The sequence below is a fragment of the Tauraco erythrolophus genome, chromosome 15 (genome assembly GCF_009769465.1).
Source record: "Tauraco erythrolophus isolate bTauEry1 chromosome 15, bTauEry1.pri, whole genome shotgun sequence".
In the NCBI taxonomy this organism is placed as follows: domain Eukaryota; kingdom Metazoa; phylum Chordata; class Aves; order Musophagiformes; family Musophagidae; genus Tauraco; species Tauraco erythrolophus.
The window spans coordinates 2024891-2041145 of NC_141479.1; the positions used below are offsets into that span (position 1 = coordinate 2024891).

General features: G+C 61.3%; 2 protein-coding genes and 3 non-coding genes across 6 annotated transcripts in view; all 5 read right to left on the reverse strand.

Annotated features, from left to right (window-relative positions):
- Positions 1-4341: 4341 nt before the first annotated feature.
- IL34 (interleukin 34) lies at positions 4342-8861 on the reverse strand. Its single transcript, XM_086621245.1, has 6 exons — positions 8834-8861; positions 8628-8731; positions 8299-8376; positions 8036-8209; positions 4449-4587; positions 4342-4361 (listed from the first exon to the last, which is right to left on the reverse strand). Exons 1-6 carry the CDS (start codon positions 8859-8861, stop codon positions 4342-4344), a joined length of 543 nt encoding a protein of 180 aa, XP_086477371.1.
- TRNAG-GCC (transfer RNA glycine (anticodon GCC)) lies at positions 4677-4747 on the reverse strand. The gene has a single exon. It is a non-coding gene; the product is annotated as a tRNA-Gly (tRNA).
- TRNAG-GCC (transfer RNA glycine (anticodon GCC)) lies at positions 5302-5372 on the reverse strand. The gene has a single exon. It is a non-coding gene; the product is annotated as a tRNA-Gly (tRNA).
- Positions 7676-7746, reverse strand: TRNAG-GCC (transfer RNA glycine (anticodon GCC)). Its single transcript has one exon. It is a non-coding gene; the product is annotated as a tRNA-Gly (tRNA).
- Positions 8862-13553: 4692 nt separating the features above from the next.
- The window catches only part of SF3B3 (splicing factor 3b subunit 3), a 30113-nt gene continuing 27411 nt past the window's right edge, over positions 13554-16255 (reverse strand). The window contains exons 24-26 of one of the 2 annotated variants that reach the window (XM_086620806.1): positions 16074-16217; positions 15256-15360; positions 13554-14472 (exon numbers count right to left, since the gene is read on the reverse strand). In XM_086620806.1, the coding sequence (XP_086476932.1) occupies positions 14332-14472; positions 15256-15360; positions 16074-16217 (390 nt within the window). In that variant the 3' untranslated portion in view covers positions 13554-14331. Of the gene's footprint in view, positions 14473-15255; positions 15361-15515; positions 15666-16073; positions 16218-16255 lie in introns of those variants that run through there. The other variant, XM_086620808.1, reaches the window with a different exon arrangement.

Below are 16255 nucleotides of genomic sequence, written 5' to 3' on the forward strand. Positions count from 1 at the left end.
GGGCATGGAAAAATATGTATTTTTTTAATACCTATTTAATTTTTTTGGCTTCTCTCAGTGTAGCTAAGCGCACGGCAGGGGGTGCTGGGGGGGGGTTTGCCCCACAGCCCCCCCCGTCGCTGCCGGGAGAGGGGTTTGGAAGCCACTGGGCTGAGGCGGGTGCGGAGAAGCAGCGACTCGCCCCGAATCCATCCCGTCAGGGCTTGTTGGAACCCGTCGGGCTGCTTCCCGCTCCAGCATGGCACAGGGCCACCCTCCTGGTGACACACGCACCCTCCCCCCTCTCTCCATGTAGGCTATCAATGAGGTGGCTTTGGGTTGCCCCAACGTCGTGGTCCTACCTCTAGGTAGGTGCTGGGGCGGGAAAGGGGACAAAGCTTCTCAGGACTTGGTGGGACTGGGAAATGCCACCAGAACAGGCGGGTCCCTCGGTTGGGCTCAGCCCAACCATGTCAATGCCGGGAGCTGCCTCCGGCCATGTCCTGCAGCATCTCGCCTGGGATGTGGCCACCAGCTTGTCCCCAAGCCCTCCTATCCCCTTGCAGACGTGACGGACCCCAACAGCATCAAGGCGGCGGTGGAGAAGGTGCGGGAGGAGGTGGGAAACTCTGGCCTCAACCTCCTCATCAACACCGCCGGCACCACACGCCGCAGCACACTGGCCACTGAGACAGCTGAGAACATGGCCCTCGTCTACGCCACCAACACCATCGGGGCCCTGCAGACCAGCCAGGTGGGGCCACACGCAACACACACACCCCCCCACCCCCACCCCCAGCCCTAATTCTTGGTGGGTGAGGAAGAGGATGGTGATGCCCGAGTGCCCGTTCCAACCCCACAGGCGTTCCTGCCCTTGCTGAAGGAGGCAGCCGAAGCCGAAGGGCAGCGCGAGATGAGCTGCAGCAGAGCCGCCATCGTCAACATCTCCAGCATCCTGGGCTCCATCGAGGTGGCGGAGGCGTGGGAGGAGAGGCAGGACGTCTGCTACCGCTGCAGCAAGGTACCGCTGCTGGGAGAATGGGGGCAGTTGGGGGGGTGGTCACTTTCTGGGGGATCCCCCCACTCTGGCCCGTGATGATGGTGGAGGCGGTGGCTGTCCCCCAGGCTGCTCTGAACATGCTCACCAAGTGCCTGGCCTTGGAGTACGGGCGCAGCGGGATCCTTTGCGTGGCCGTGGACCCCGGCTGTGTGACACCGTCCTTGGAAAGGGGAATGGTGAGTGGCGGGAGGAGCACGGCCACCCTGGCTTGGTGAAGTCCCATGGGCATCCCTTCCCAGGGACATCCCTTCCTTGGAGACATCGCTTCTTAGGGTCATTCCTTCCCAGGGCCATCCTTTCCCACGGACATCCTTTCCCATGGACATCCCTTCCTGGGTACAGCCCTTCCCAGGGCTTTTCCTGAGGGCTTCTCTTCTCATGGACATCCCTTCCCATGGGCTTCCCACCCCATGGATATCACTTCCTGGGGACATCCCTTCCCATGGACATCTTATGCCATGGATATCCCTTCCCATGGACATCTCTTCCCATGGACATCCTTTCCTGGGGATATCCCCTCCCATGGACATCCTGTCCCGTGGCTGTCCCTTCCCACAGATATCCCAGCTCATGGCTATCCCATCCCATGGATGTCCCTTGCCACAGATATCCCAGCTCATGGCTATCCCATCCCATGGCTATCCCTGCCCACGGACATCCCTTTCCAGTGACATCCCTTCCCATTGACATCCTGTCTCATGGGTGTCCTGTCCCATGGATGTCCCTTCTCACAGCCATCCCTTTCCATGGCCATCTCTTCCCATGACCATCCCTTCCAGGGGCCACTCCTTGCCGCAGCCACCCCACCCCTTGGCCCTCCCTCCCTCAGACACCCCCAGACCCCGGCACAGCCCCTCGCTCCCGATGAAGCCGCGTCACCGCAGCAAAGGGCCAACTCCATCCTCTCCCCTAAACCATTCCCTTTCCTCCTCATTTTTCACTCCGCGTCCCATCCTGGTGGCATGTCAGCAGAGGGCACCCCGGCCCCACTCTGGCCAGAGAGCTGCACCCGGGGGCTGGGGGGTGGGGGGGCTGCCTTCCGAACACCCCCAGCACCCCTCAGCACCCCAAATTTATAGTGCCCATATCAGGGATGATCCATGGGCGCAAAGCCACGTCCCTCAACCACTGGAGCATCTCCAGCCTCTTCCAACCTGCTCCGGCTGGAACTGGTGAGGGTGCTGGGATGAGGTGGGGGGGCGCTCATTTTTTTTTTTTCCCCATTCCCTTGAATCCGGCAGGGCCCAGCGACGGTGGAGGAGAGTGCGCGGGGCGTCCTGCGGCTGCTGGCCCGGCTCTCAGCTGCTGCCAACGGCACCTTCTGGGACTGGCGTGGGCAGAGCCTGCCCTGGTGACACCCCTGACCTCACTAAAGTGAATCCATCAACGTTTCCAGGCTCCCTCTGGTTCTGTGGGGACCCCCCCGCTTGGGGGGTGAGAGCTGGGGGTCGCTGGTCCCCACTTCTTCAGGGATGCTGAGTTGGGATGGGGCAGCAGAGGGAAGGTCCTGCATCCCAGTGCGATCCTGCATCCCGGCACTGGGCTCTGCCAGGACATCATCCCCCGGGGCTGAGGGGTCCCCCCCGGGCACGGAGGGGCACATCTGGATATGGCTCAGCTCTCCCATAATAAGCCACACTGGAAAATAGCCTTGGTGGTGGCTTCTGGCGACCAGTGTCCTCCTAGACAGCCCCGAAACCATGGCCGTTGAGCCTCCTTCCAAGAGTTCAGCTCCCCAAAAGAGGCTCTTCCACGAGGATGCTGGTGGAAGTGGCTTTTTTCCTGCTAGTTCCTCTTCCTTTTCCAGCGGCAGAGCATTCCACAGCAGGAACATCCTCCGAGAAGGTCCTCAAGTGACATCTTCTGGGAGCTCAGCACCTCACCCTGGGCTGATCCTCCTTGCCCCATCCCATCTCCCGGTACATCCTGAGATATTGGGAACAGGCTCCGACGCCCCACAGTGTGAGCCCGGATCCACAGCCACTCCCAGTTGACGTGGAGGTTTTTTTTGAGGCCATCCCCCAAAAGAGAGACCGGAAAAAGGAAAAATAACGCCGTAACATCTCAAGTGGAGACTTGGGCTGGAAATGCGGGGATCTGGCAAACCTCGAGCCCGGGCCTTTGCCGCGGGGATGCTCCGGGAAGCCCGGCCAGGGTCATTTTGCTGAGACAGCTTCATTTTTCCCACGCTGGAAGAACACGGAGAGACCGTTCCCGTGCTTGCCGTGAGCGAGCGGGAGGTGGGAGCTGGGTCCCAGGGTGGGGCTTGGCCAGCTCCGGGGGGATCCCCAGACCATGCAGGGGCTTGGCCAGCTCCAGGGGGTCCCCGGCACACCTGGGAGGCTATTCCTTAAATCCAGCAAGAGACCAACCTGGGTGGGGGGGTCCCTCAAATTAAAGCCCTTTATCAAGTGATGGATCACAGTCGGTGGGCTTTGTGGGAGCGCTGCGTGGGCTTTGTAGACATATAAACCATCGGTAGGGAGGAGGAGGAGGAGGAGGAGGAGGAGGAGGAAGAAGCTGGTGCATCCATTCATGCTGCAGTGCCCCCCTGCCTCACCTGCCCACTCCCATAGACTTGTAAACACATCCCCACCCCCCAAGCAAAGGAATGCACTAATTAAGGGCTATAACAGCTAATTAAGGTAATTAAGTAATCTGGGAAGGGGGGAGGCAGCCCCTCAGCTCCCCCCATCCCTCCACCACGCCAAGCACAACAAACAAATCCAGATGTTTTCTTGCCGGGGCAGCAGCTGGGGCTCTGGGGGTCCCTATATGGGGGCGAAATCCCCCCATCCAAAGCCGAGGGAGGGGACTGACCCCCACAACAGCAGAGGTGGGGGGGGGGGGTGGGGGTGTGGTTTCTCACTGCTGGGCCTTTATTTCGGGTACAGCTGGGGGCTCTGGGCTGGAAGGCGAGCGGCAGCGCTGGAGAATGACCTGGTGTTTAATGAAAGCTGAGAGGAAAAAAAAAAAATCCCATGGCCTCATCCCCGCTGCGAGCGGGGCGGCAGCGTGTGTTTCCCTCGCTCCTGGCACCTGCCTGCCCGCAGGGGGGCTGTGGCCGAGCCCCCCCCACACCACTCCAGCCCACATCCGTGCAGAAGGTACATTTTGGACGGGCCGACTCCGTGGAGGTCCATGGTGCCATGGTCACGGAGGGGGTGGTATTTGCCTCACCCCCACTTTGCATCTTCAGTGGAGATCCCCCCCCAAAGAGGGTCTGCTGGGGGTGGTTGGAGCAGAGGCAGCAGCATCCCAGGTGCAAGGAGAAGGTGTTGAGCACGGGGTCTCCGGCGGTGTTAGGTGGATTCCCAGTGACCTGGGTGGAGGGGATAGGTGTCACTGTGTGGGACAGGACCTCCCCCCAGGTGTGGCACCCCGCAATGTTCCCCCCAGCCACACTCACAGGCCGCTCCATAGAGCATCCTCAGGACCTTGAGGCAGTTGTCCAGCAGTGCCTTGGGGCGCACGGCCTTCTGCCGGCCCTCGGCCCCCGTGCTGTGCAGCAGCTTCACCAGGTCGGCCACCACCACTTCCACATCTGTCTGCAGGGACACGGCACCGCGGTGTCATGCAGATGTGAGTGTCCTCCCACCACCATGGGACACCGCGGTGCAGAAAAAGGTGCAGCTGTTGCATTGGCCGGGAATCGAACCCGGGCCTCCCGCGTGGCAGGCGAGAATTCTACCACTGAACCACCAATGCCAGATGTTGGGTATTCCACAGCCCTGTCCCACACCTCCAAAGTGAACGGGGTGGGAGCAGCAGGGAATCACCAAAGAGGGGACCCAACAGACAGCTCTGATGCCTGCAGACATCACCTCCAACAAGAGGCGGTTGTCATTAGTCTTCAGAGTTAACACTCTGCTGAGAAGACCAAGCAAAGCTCCCGCTCTCCTCAGAGAGGGTAGAACATGCCTCATGGCAAAAGAACAACCCAGACTCACTTTGGAGACTCAGCTGTGACAGGCCACCCCCACCCAGCACCTAAAATTAGCTGTCTATGGGGTGCAGTGGTATCTCCCAGCCCCCAGCAGCCCTGGGCCAGGAACCCTCACTGCCACGTGAGCCCAAACTCACTGCCACCAGGCCCCCTGGCACAGATCCTTGGGAGTCACCAAAGGGTGCTGGCTCTGTCACCAAGTAGGGATGTTCACACAGGGACCCAAGTGAGCACCCCTGGGCAGCCCCCGCCGTCATCAAGCAGCCAACCCCCAGGCAGGCTCCAAGGGTCCCCCAGGTGCAAAAGCTGCAGCTGTTGCATTGGCCGGGAATCGAACCCGGGCCTCCCGCGTGGCAGGCGAGAATTCTACCACTGAACCACCAATGCCAGATGTGAGGTGCTCCACAGTCCCGCCCCACGCCTCTAGACCCAGTGGGGTGAGAGCAGCAGGGACAGGCATTGCTGGCTGTGACCCCCCCCAGAGACAGACAACTCTGATTCATAGATTTCATAGATTTCTAGGTTGGAAAAGATCCTAGAGATCATCCAGTCCAACCGTCCCTAATCCCCATTAAACCATATCCCTAAGCAGTTCATCCACCCTTTTCTTAAACACATCCAGGGATGGGGACTCAACCACCTCCCTGGGCAGCCTATTCCAGTGGCTGACAACCCTTTCAGAGAAGAAATACTTCCTAACATCCAACCTGAATCTCCCCTGACTAAGCTTATACCCATTTCCTCTTGTTCTATCACCCATCACTAATGTAAAGAGCCCTTCCCCCACCTCCCCACCATCCCTTCTCAAGTATTTGTAGGCTGTAATCAGGTCTCCCCTCAGCCTCCTCTTCTCCAGGCTAAACAGCCCCAACTCCCTCAGCCGCTCCCCATAAGTTTTATTTTCCAGCCCCTTGACCAGTTTAGTCGCCCTTCTCTGGACCCGCTCCAGGAGCTCAATATCTTTCTTAAAGCGAGGGGCCCAAAACTGGGCACAATATTCCAGGTGCGGCCTCACCAGTGCCGAGTACAGGGGCAGGATCACTTCCCTGCTCCTGCTGGTCACACTATTCTTGATACACGCCAGTATCCCATTGGCCTTTTTGGCCACCTGGGCACACTGCTGGCTCATATCAAGCCGGCAGTCAACCAACACCCCCAAGTCCTTCTCTGCCAGGCAGCTCTCCAGCCACTCTTCCCCGAGCCTGTAGCGATGCTTGGGGTTTTTATACCCCAAGTGAAGGACTCTGCACTTGGCCTTATTAAAGCTCATGCCATTGGCCTCAGCCCAACTGTCCAGTCTGTTCAAATCCCTCTGAAGGGCCTCCCTACCCTCGAGCAGATCGACACAGCCCCCCAGCTTGGTGTCGTCCGCAAACTTACTGAGGGTACATTCAATCCCCTCATCCAGGTCATCGATAAAGATATTAAACAGAACCGGACCCAGCACTGAGCCCTGGGGAACCCCACTGGTGACCGGCCTCCAGCCGGATTTAGCCCCATTTACCACCACTCTTTGGGCCGGGCCATCCAGCCAGTTTTCAACCCAAAGGAGGGTGTGCCTATCCAGGCCAGCAGTTACCAGTTTCCCAACCAGAACACTATGAGAGACTGTATCAAAGGCTTTACTGAGGTCCAGGAAAACTACATCCACAGCCCTTCCCTCGTCAGCCAGGCGGGTCACCCCGTCATAGAAGGTGATCAGGTTTGATTGGCAAGACCTGCCTTTCATAAACCCATGTTGACTGGGCCTGATCACCCGGTTAACCTGTATGTGCTCATTCATAGCACTCAAGATAACCTGTTCCATGACTTTGCCCGTCACCGAGGTCAGACTGACAGGCCTGTAGTTCCCCGGATCCTCCTTCCGCCCTTTTTTGTAAATGGGGGTAACATCCGCCAGCCTCCAGTCCAGCGGAACTTCCCCAGTGAGCCAAGGCTGCCCAAAGGTAATGGACAGGGGTTTGGCAATGACATCCGCCAGCTCTCTCAGGACTCTCGGGTGGATACCATCAGGCCCCATAGACTTGTGGGCATCCAGCCGATGAAGCAGATCCTTGACCCGTTCCTCTTGGATCACAGGAGCTTCGATCTGCTCTCCCTCCCTGCTCTCAGACACCAGGTAGGTTAAATGCTGGGGATCAAGCCATCAGAGCACCTGAGACATCACCACAGCCCAGCAAGGGTTGTCATTAGCCTTCAGAGTTAACATTCTGATGATATAACACACAGCTCTGATGCCAGGGATCAAGCCAAGGCACCGCCTCTTCCTGCTGCCTCAGACACCACCTCCAGCAAGAGGCGGTTGTCATTAGTCTTCAGAGTTAACACTCTGCCAAGAAGACCAGGCATAGTTCACACTCTCCTCAGAGGGGGCAGAATCTGCCCCATGACAAAGGAACAACTCAGACCCCCTTTGGAGGCGCAGCTGTGACAGGTCACCCCCACCCAGCACCCAAACGCAGCTGCCAACAGGGTACAGGGGGCTGGGAGGAGACATAAGACTCCTGCTGCTGCAGCAAGCTACTGCCACCGGGAAAACAGGGGTAAATTTGGGGGCACTTTTGGCAAGATCCTCCTTCTGCCTGTGGCACTGCCACCCCGTGATAGCGCGGGTCCCTTTTCGCCGCCCCCCAGCTCTACCGGCCACCCCAGGGCGGGGTTGGAGGCAAAAAAAAAAAAAAATCTCTGGTTGCATTGGCCGGGAATCGAACCCGGGCCTCCCGCGTGGCAGGCGAGAATTCTACCACTGAACCACCAATGCCAGATGTGGGACCTTTCCCGGCACTGTCCCACTGCCCCGCACCCCGGGTGCCCACCTCTGCCCGCCTCCAGCACCCCACCCGTGCCCGCCCTCCCCATGCAAGACCCACAAGCAGGGGAGCCCGTGCACGCCCGTGGGTGCACGTGCTGGTGGGTGGGTGCGTGCATCGCTTGTGCACCCCCACATCTGCGCGTGTGCCACGCGAGCAGGTGCCACGCGTATCCATGCGTGGGTGTGCAAGGCTGCGGGGGAGCACACGGCCATGCTGGGGTGCCCGGGGTGCCCCCACCTGCCGGTACTGGCTGTACTCCTTGCCCAGGGCGTCAAAGAGCTGGCACAGCTCCTGGGTGTACTTCCAGGACGGGTGCTTCTCCGGCAGCACCTCGTGGATCCGCAGAACCGCCTGGGAGCTGACGTGGAACCAGAGGTACCGCAGCGCCGTCTCCGACACCGTCCCGTTGCGCTGTGGACAAGAGGGTGCCCAGGGTGAGACCCACCGGTGCGTCACCCCGGCGTCCCCCAACACGGGGTTGTCCCCCACCGCTGTCTTACCAGGCGGGTGATGTTGGACGGCCTCAGCACCTCTTCGTACTGGACGCGGACCGTGTAGTCGATGGGGAAGTAGTGTTTCTGGAAAGGCGGAGGAGAGCACAGGGGCTGGCGGCAAAGGGACGGGGACATCCCCGCCAGCCTCAGCGTGACACCAGGAGACCGGTGGAAAAGCCCTTTGATGGGGTCAACCCCCAAAGACACCAGCAGCAGCCCTGGGCACTGTTTGGCACAAGGATGCTGCCCTCCCATGTCCATCCCCCCCCAGCGAACTCAGGCCTTGCAATGCCAGGTGTCCCCTCGTCCCCCCCTACCCCAAAACTGGGGGTTACCATGTACTGCAGGCGCATCTCGTACTGCAGCTTGTCCTGGAGCAGGCGGGTGAGTTCGCATTCGCCCGGCGCAGCGGCATCCAGCCCCAGCACAGCCAGGACACCTGCCCAGCCGAAAACGAGCGGCGTCACTCTCCCCACACTTGGGGCCACCCACTGTGGTGACCCCTGAGGTCACACTCCCCCATCCCCAAAGCTCTACTCACACAGGACGGCTGCGTAGCCCGGCTGCATGTTGATGACGGCCGTCGGCGGAGCCCCCGGCTGCGCCTACATGGCCGTGGCTCACCGGAAGCCTCCTGGGCAGCGGCGTGGGTGGCGGGGGGACGAGGGACGGGCGCAGGCCCCGGGCGCTGGGCTGCTCTCCGGTAGCCCCGGGCGGTTGCCCCCTGCCATGGATGGGGGGTTAGTCCCCCTTCCCAGTTGTCCCCGTTGGCTTCTCCTCTCCGGCCGGCTGCGGGGAGGCAGCAGGTCCCGGGGCCATCACAGGGTGCCGGCAGGGATGCGCTCCGGGGGGGGTGTGCAGGACCCCCCTGCGCTGCAAGAGGGGATCTAGGGGGGGAGAGAGCCCCGGCTGCAGCCCCAGGGCAGGCGGGCGCCTGGGCTGCAGCCCCCGCAGAGGGCACCCGCTCCCAGCCCGGGGGGTTGCGGGGAAGGGACAGCCCCGTGGGAGCCCTGGGTGGCCGTGGAGTCGTGGGTGCCTGTGTCCCACTCGTGGCAGGGCCGCCAGGGCTTCCCCCCCAACCCTGGTGCCCGGTGCCCCCCCGCCTCCAGGGGAATTCCAGGGTGCGGCAGCCCAGCACCGTTATCCGGGCAATGAGTTTGTCCGGTCTCAGCCAAGGAGCGCTGGGAGACGGGACTGGCGACGCTGGACACTCCACGCTGGGTCACCACGGGGGGGGACGACACACACACATGTCACGTCCCCACGCCCATGCAAAGGGGGCTGGGCCGTGCTCCCACGCTGTCACGGCACGGGAAGGGGACCATGGCGTGGCCCTGCGCCGTGCCCTCCATCCACAGCGTGCCCCCACGCGAAGGGGGGAGCCGCGCGTCCCCGCACGGTGCGACACGCACAAAAGGGGCCCGGCCCGCGTCCCCACGCCGTGTCCCCGCACGGGAACCAGCCAGTGCCCCCACGCCGTGTACCCACGCCATGTTCCGTCCCCACGTGAAGGGACCCGCGTGCCATGTCCCCCTGCAAACGCGGCCGGGCCGCGTCCCCGCACCGCCTCCCCACGCGCGGGGGGGCGGACGGACCCGCGCCGTGCCCCCCACGCGGGGCCGTGCGTGACCGGCCGCAGCTCCCGCCGCCCCCGCAGCGCGGCCGCCCCCCGCACGGAACCCCCCCCCCCCCCCCTTTCCCCGTTTTCCCCACGCGCGAGGCGCCCGCGGACCCACCTGGCGCGGCGCCGCCGGGCGCGGGACGCGTCTCCCCGCGGGCGGCAGCGGCGGGGCCGTGCCCGCGCTTCCCGGGAGGCGGGCGGGGGGCGGCGGCGCGGGGAGCGGGCGGGGCGGCTGCCGGGGGCCGGGCGGGGAGCGGGGACCGAGCGCCCGCCCCGCACGGCCCGGCCCGGTCCGGTCCGGCACGGCTCGGCCCGGCCCTGCCGCGGGTGCTCGGTTGCGCCGGCTGCGTGTCCCCGGGGCGCTCGGCTGCCCCGGACGGGTGTCCCCAGGGTGCTCCCAGCTGGGCGACCATGGGGTACGCAGATAGCCCAGCCGAATGGCCCTTGGGTGCCCAGCTAGCCCAGCTGGGTGTCCCCAGGGCGCTCAGCTAGCCCAGCTGGGTGTCCCCAGGGTGCTCAGTTAGCCCAGCTGGGCAACCACAGGGGTGCCCAGCTAGCCCAGCTGGCTGTCCCCAGGGTGCTCGGTTGCTCCAGCTGGGTGTCCCCAGGGCACTCAGCTAGCCCAGCTGGGCAACCACAGGGTGTCCCTTGGGTGCCCAGCTAGCCCAGCTGGGTGTCCCCAGGGTGCTCAGCTAGCCCGGCTGGGCAACCACAGGGTGGTCCTTGGGTGCCCAGCTAGCCCAGCTGGCTGTCCCCAGGGTGCTCGGTTGCTCCAGCTGGGTGTCCCCAGGGCGCTCAGCTAGCCCGGCTGGGCAACCACAGGGTGTCCCTTGGGTGCACAGCTAGCCCAGCTGGGTGTCCCCAGGGTGCTCAGCTAGCCCGGCTGGGCAACCACAGGGTGGTCCTTGGGTGCCCAGCTAGCCCAGCTGGGTGCCCCCAGGGTGCTCGGTCACTCCGGCTGGGTGTCCCCAGGGTGCCCGACTAGCCCAGATGGGTGTCCCCAGGATGCTCAGCTAGCCCAGCTGGGTGACCACAGGGTGGCCCTTGGGTGCCCAGCTAGGTGGCCCCAGGGTGCTCAGCTGCTCTGGCTGGGTGTCCTCGGGATGCTCAGGTAGACCAGATGGGCGTCCTCAGGGTGCTCAGCCTACATGATCTGGGTGCCCCCGGGGTGCCCAGCTAACCCCTCAAGATGCCCCCTGCTCCTTGGGGTGCTTGGCTATCCCAGTTAGGGTGCTGGGTGCCCCTGGAGCACTCAGCTAACCACATGCCCCCCTGCTCTTCAGGGTGCTGGGCCAGCCCTGCACACACCCCCAGGGCACTCGCCCAACCCAGCGGAGCACCCACATGCTCCCTGGCGTGCTCGGCTAACCACGCTGCACAGCCAGAGGCTCCCAAGGGTGCTCTGCTCCGTCCCCACCAGCACCCCCAGGGCATTGGGCTCCCCGGCCGGCTGTCCCAGGGCACCCACAGGCATGTTTTAGGGCACTCAAAGCGGGCGCCCTCCTCGTGTTTCCTGCTGTGGGCAGCGGAGGCTGCTCTGACAGATCTCCGAGGGGCTGGGGGATCCCTGGCTGCGTCCAGGTCCGCAGGATGCCCACTCCCCCTGGCCCTAGCCCATACCACCTTCTCAGGATGCTTCGGGGCTGAACATCTGCCAGGCGCAGGGGACAGGGCACTGTCCTCCCCCCGTCTTCCCCAAAAAGACCCTTGGGAGGGGTGGCTGCCTCCGCGCTCCAGGCTGCCGGGAGTCCGAGAGGTCGGCGAGAGAAACCAGCTATCAAAGAGCGGGTCAGTGCTCCCAGGGAAACGCGTGGGAAGGAATGTGCTTCTGCCTGCGAGGAGAGCGCGCTGGGATTCCCCTGGCACGGAGTCAGGGCCACGGCTGCCCTCCTGCCAAGCTTCTCCCCTCCAGCCCTGGCCAGCTCCTGGGCACTGCCCTCACCTCCCTCCCAGCTCCACGCTGGGGGCGAGATGCTCAGCTCGGAGCAGCGGAAGGAGCTGGTCCAGGTGTCCGCAGGGATTTTGCCCACATCTGCCGCCGGCGTTAGAGACTAAGCCATTTAAGAGCATTCCCTGCCCACGTAGTCATCAGCTTGGCAGTGGGGATGAGGCGAGGAAGAGAAGGGAAAGCACAGAGCTGCGCAGCGCCGTGCTGGAGCCGGTTTGCCCTCCTTGGCTGTGCCGGGCTGGAAATCACCGCTGGTGCGAGCCCAAGGCAAACAGCCACCGGCACACGGCCCCAGCCCCGGGAGCTTTGCTCCCATGCGTCAGCGGGAGCCCAGCACCCTGCAGCTGCAGGGGCAGGGGAGAGCCCTCGCTGGGAAAATCCCCCCCTCTCCACAGGGAGGCTCGTGGGATCCCAGTTCAGAGCCTTCCAGGGAAAAGGGGTCTGGGGGCTCAGCCAGCTCCTGGAGCAGCCCACCTGCTCCTCCAGGCTGGGGCTCAGGGTTTGCTGTGTCCTGGAGACAGGTTTATTTACACAGGCCTGGCGACGGGAGCAAAACCTCCTGCTTGGAACCAGTTTGGGAATACCCTGACACCCCCCCCAGGTGGAATTTCACCCTTAGGACTACCACCAGGCTGAATGCCCAGTGCTGCTGGAGCTCCCCTGGAAGTGCTCCCTGGTCCAAAGCACGTTATCACACCACGGGGGAGGACAAGGGGATGGGGAAGCGCAGGGAGCACGGGGTGGGTACCCCCGACCCAAGTTCAGCTCGCACATTTACTGCTCCCCTGACGCACCATCTCCAGTAAGGCATGGGACGGGAGCACAAAGCCCCAGGCGGAGGATGGGCGAGGCAAGGAGAGGTGGCTCGGTGCCACATCCGAGCCAAAGGGTGCAGCCCTGGGTTAAACCCCTGCCAACACGGTCTTGCAGCAACAAGCCAAAGCAAAAAAAAAATGGGAGAGGAGGGGACAAAGGACAGGGCAGGAGGGTGCGTGTCCACCCTCACCCCGCGCAGCACACTCCAGGAGGAATGCGGAGGCTGTTCGCTGCCAGTGCATCACTGGGCCCAGGGCCACCCACCTTTCCGAGTGCTGGGTGAGGAGGAGGCCAGGCCCCTTCCCGGGATGGCACGCATATCAAGGGAGGGCTCCAGCTCTGCAGACGCAGACCCAGTGGCAAGAGCAAGCCCGGGATCAAAGCGTGAGCTGGGAAGCAGGACCGGAAGGCACCTGCTGCGTGGGTGAGCTCCGGCTGCCAGCCTTTGCAGCCAGCTCACAGGCAGAAACGCCTTCCTCCAGCCATCGTGCCAGCCAGCTGCTCCTCCCAGAGCTGCAGCTGCTCCGCAGGGCAACAGAGCCACAGCCGTGCCCTGGAAGGGCTGGAAAAACGGGAGCTGGGGAAGAGACCCTTCCCTCTCCCCCTTTCTCCAGTGTGTGTCCCAGGCAGAGTGGCACTGGGCAGCAGCAGCTCCGGCTGCAGGACATGCTGCCAGGCTTGGCGCCAGCTCCAGGCAGAGCAGGCAGGGAAGGAGGGTGGAGAGGGGCTCGCAGGCCGGCACCTGCGGGGGCACAGCACGGCTCTGGCATCCACGCGGGGTTGAGGGCTTCCATACTCCTCCTCCACCCCTCCTGTTCCCACCAGGAGGGAGGTGCTGCGAAGGAGAAGGAGAGGAGCCCCGGAGTCAGGCTGGTTAAAAAAAACCCAACAAAACAGAGGCTTTTATTCTTCATGTGCTGCTCACAGTCACAGCCTGGAGACACGGCTCTTGCCAAAGTTATTATGAAACAAATCAAGTCCCAGGCTCGGGCCTCGCTCTTCCCCACCCCCAAGAGAGTCAACATTGTACAAAACTCTATTTACAGGGAAAACAGTCAAAATGGTGAGTCCAAAACCTCCTTGCAATACAGAAGAAAACGTTCGAGACAAGTGCGACAGTTACGCCTGCTGCACTGCCAGGCTTCCCACCAGCTGCTCCCAGGGCTGGTGGCAGCTCAGAGCTTCTCGCCACCGACTACCAGAAGGAGCCTGGCAATCCTAATTTACGCCACAGCTGTTTCCTCTATCAAAAAGCTGGGAAAATTGCAAAACCCGCTTGGATCCTACAAAAGCTCAAGCTGGATCTGCCCTACAGAGTCTCCTGCAAGACACCCTCAGGCTCCCTCATCCTAAAGGGAGAAGAGAGCCAAGGAGGTGGGACTGAGGGTCAGTCTGCACCCTTCCCTGGGCACTTCCCAAGAGGGAATCTCTCTGGCTGGAAGCCAGGGTGTCAGGAGCCTTCACATAAGCAGTGGGATGTGCTGGGAGACCTAATATCCAAATACTGAAATCACATTACTTTGAAACATAAACCAAGAGGAGCAAACCAATATTTAAAAAGAGGGGAAAAAAAGCACACATTCCTCCTCCCAAGCGTGCTTGGAAGAGTGTCCATCGGAGCCCAGCGAGAAGCTCTGCTCCCACCAGCTGCCGCTCAGAAAGCGTAGCGCGTGCGGATGTCCTCCAGCTTCTTGGAGACCTCGGGTGGGGTTCGGTCCAGCTCTTCGGCCACATTCTTCTGTTTGTTCGGCTCCATGGAGTTGAACTGCTCACACAGGTCCCCATCGATCACATTCTGGAGGAGTAAGGAGGAGAGCTTTGAATCCACACAACACAGGGGCACTGAACCCTGCCTAAACGGGGAAAAACTGCAACAAACTGTTCCCAGGAGCTTCTTAATCCTGTCCTGGAAAACAAGACCATGCTCGGTGACCTCATCTGCTGAATAGCAGCAGTTAGAATCAAATTAATTACTGGCCAGCTTGATTAACAAAGGAGAAGCCCAAAAAGCTGCTGGGGCAGTAGTAGCTACCACAGAGTTACTCTTGTCCAGTATTCTGGACTCTTCTGGTCACAGCATGTAGCAGCCCACAGCTTCAAGCACAGGCCCTCAAATGCAGAAATAGGCAGGAACAGTCGTTTCTTAGAAGATTTCCCTTTTCCTTTGGTGGTGGACAAAAAAAGAAACATGTATCCCCAAGGCAATACTCAGTCTGACCTAGCCACGTAAACAGCTGCGTAATGCTGCTTCTCCTGATGGAAAAAGGAGATGCTGTGGCAAGTAGAGAAGCACAGCAGCTCCTCTGGGCTTAGGTCTCAAGATCAATCCTCAGAAGGCTCGTTACAAAGGTTAATAAACCAAAACAGACCCAGTGTGCAGTGCCAAGTACCGCTCTCCTTACAGAGTGCTGCTCAAGAGCGAGCTTCAGTCCCTGCACAAACTATGGTCTGCACTGCCCCAGCCTGCCCCACTGAACAGCAACCACTGCTTCCTTCTGCCAGGCCTCGAAGCAGTTCTGTGTCCCAGAGCAAGTCTCCAAACCCCTGTGACCAGCTGATCCTAAATACTCAGACCTACCTTCACCGGGAAGTAGTAGGAGCGGAAACTGAGATGGTCTCGTCCACAGAGAGGAGGGTGCTCAGACCTTAGGTGCATTTCCACATGCTGGAAGAAGTCGTGGTCCTGGGGAGATTCAGAATTGATGTTTGTTACACATCAGTGCCACCAACAAGGTGTGGTAACACCCATCAGCCAGGTGCTCCTGCACTGGCTGAAACACTGCCATTACCAAGTTCTGCTAGAGTGGGCCAGCACACATCAGCCAAGGTCACGGTTACCTCCTCACCACCTCCACGGCAGGAGCACCCACAGCAGAGCTAAGCAGCCAACCGTGCCACCTTGGCCAGGATCAGCCTCCCAGGAACTGGAGCATACAGCAGCTGTGCAGCACGGAGGTGCTGCTCAAAGAGCACATGTCGTGGCATCCACTGCTCCAGGAAGCCAGGGCAAATGGAGAGGAGAATATCATCTTCAGGACTTGAAGCATCAGTGCGTGATCAATAAGGAGATTACAGGCCACAAACCCCTACACAAAGCATGCCAAAGGAACCCTCCTCACAGACACCAAGTCACCTAAGAGCTACTCCTCTGGAGCACAAACAGATTTAGAACGGCAGTGCAAGAAAAGCTCTCAACTCTTTGCAGAACCAGCACAGAAGAAGGAGTTAACGAGCTCCTCTTCCCCTTGGCATCAGAGCCTGTCCCACAGCCCAGGTTTTCACGCACTGCAGAGCCCTCGGGTCACCCTCAAGGGATGCAGCACATTAATGTACCAGCGAGGGATGAGAGCACAGAAAAACAGCATGGCTGCAGCACTGATGATGGGGTTTGCTTACCTCGTGGGAAGTAAAAGGGACCAAGATCCCTATTCCCCCGGACAAGGTGGTATAGACAAGAGATTCAGAGCCTCCTGGGATGAGCGTGGTCTTCTGTAAGGAAAGCACTGTCTCTCCCACGTGGTAATTCATAATCACTTCAGCCTGAAAGTCAACCACAGAAGCATGTTTTTTGTTTGGCT

What these genes read in the sequence shown, in the direction of transcription:
- IL34 (XM_086621245.1), bottom strand. Translation starts at nt 8,861, where the DNA reads ATGCAGCCGGGCTACGCAGCCGTCCTGT. An exon ending in AGATGCGCCTGCAGTACATG is followed by an intron (nt 8,377 to 8,627) that starts GTAACCCCCAGT and finishes CCGCCTTTCCAG; the next exon opens with AAACACTACTTCCCCATCGA. An exon ending in AGTACAGCCAGTACCGGCAG is followed by an intron (nt 4,588 to 8,035) that starts GTGGGGGCACCC and finishes GTGTCCCTGCAG; the next exon opens with ACAGATGTGGAAGTGGTGGT.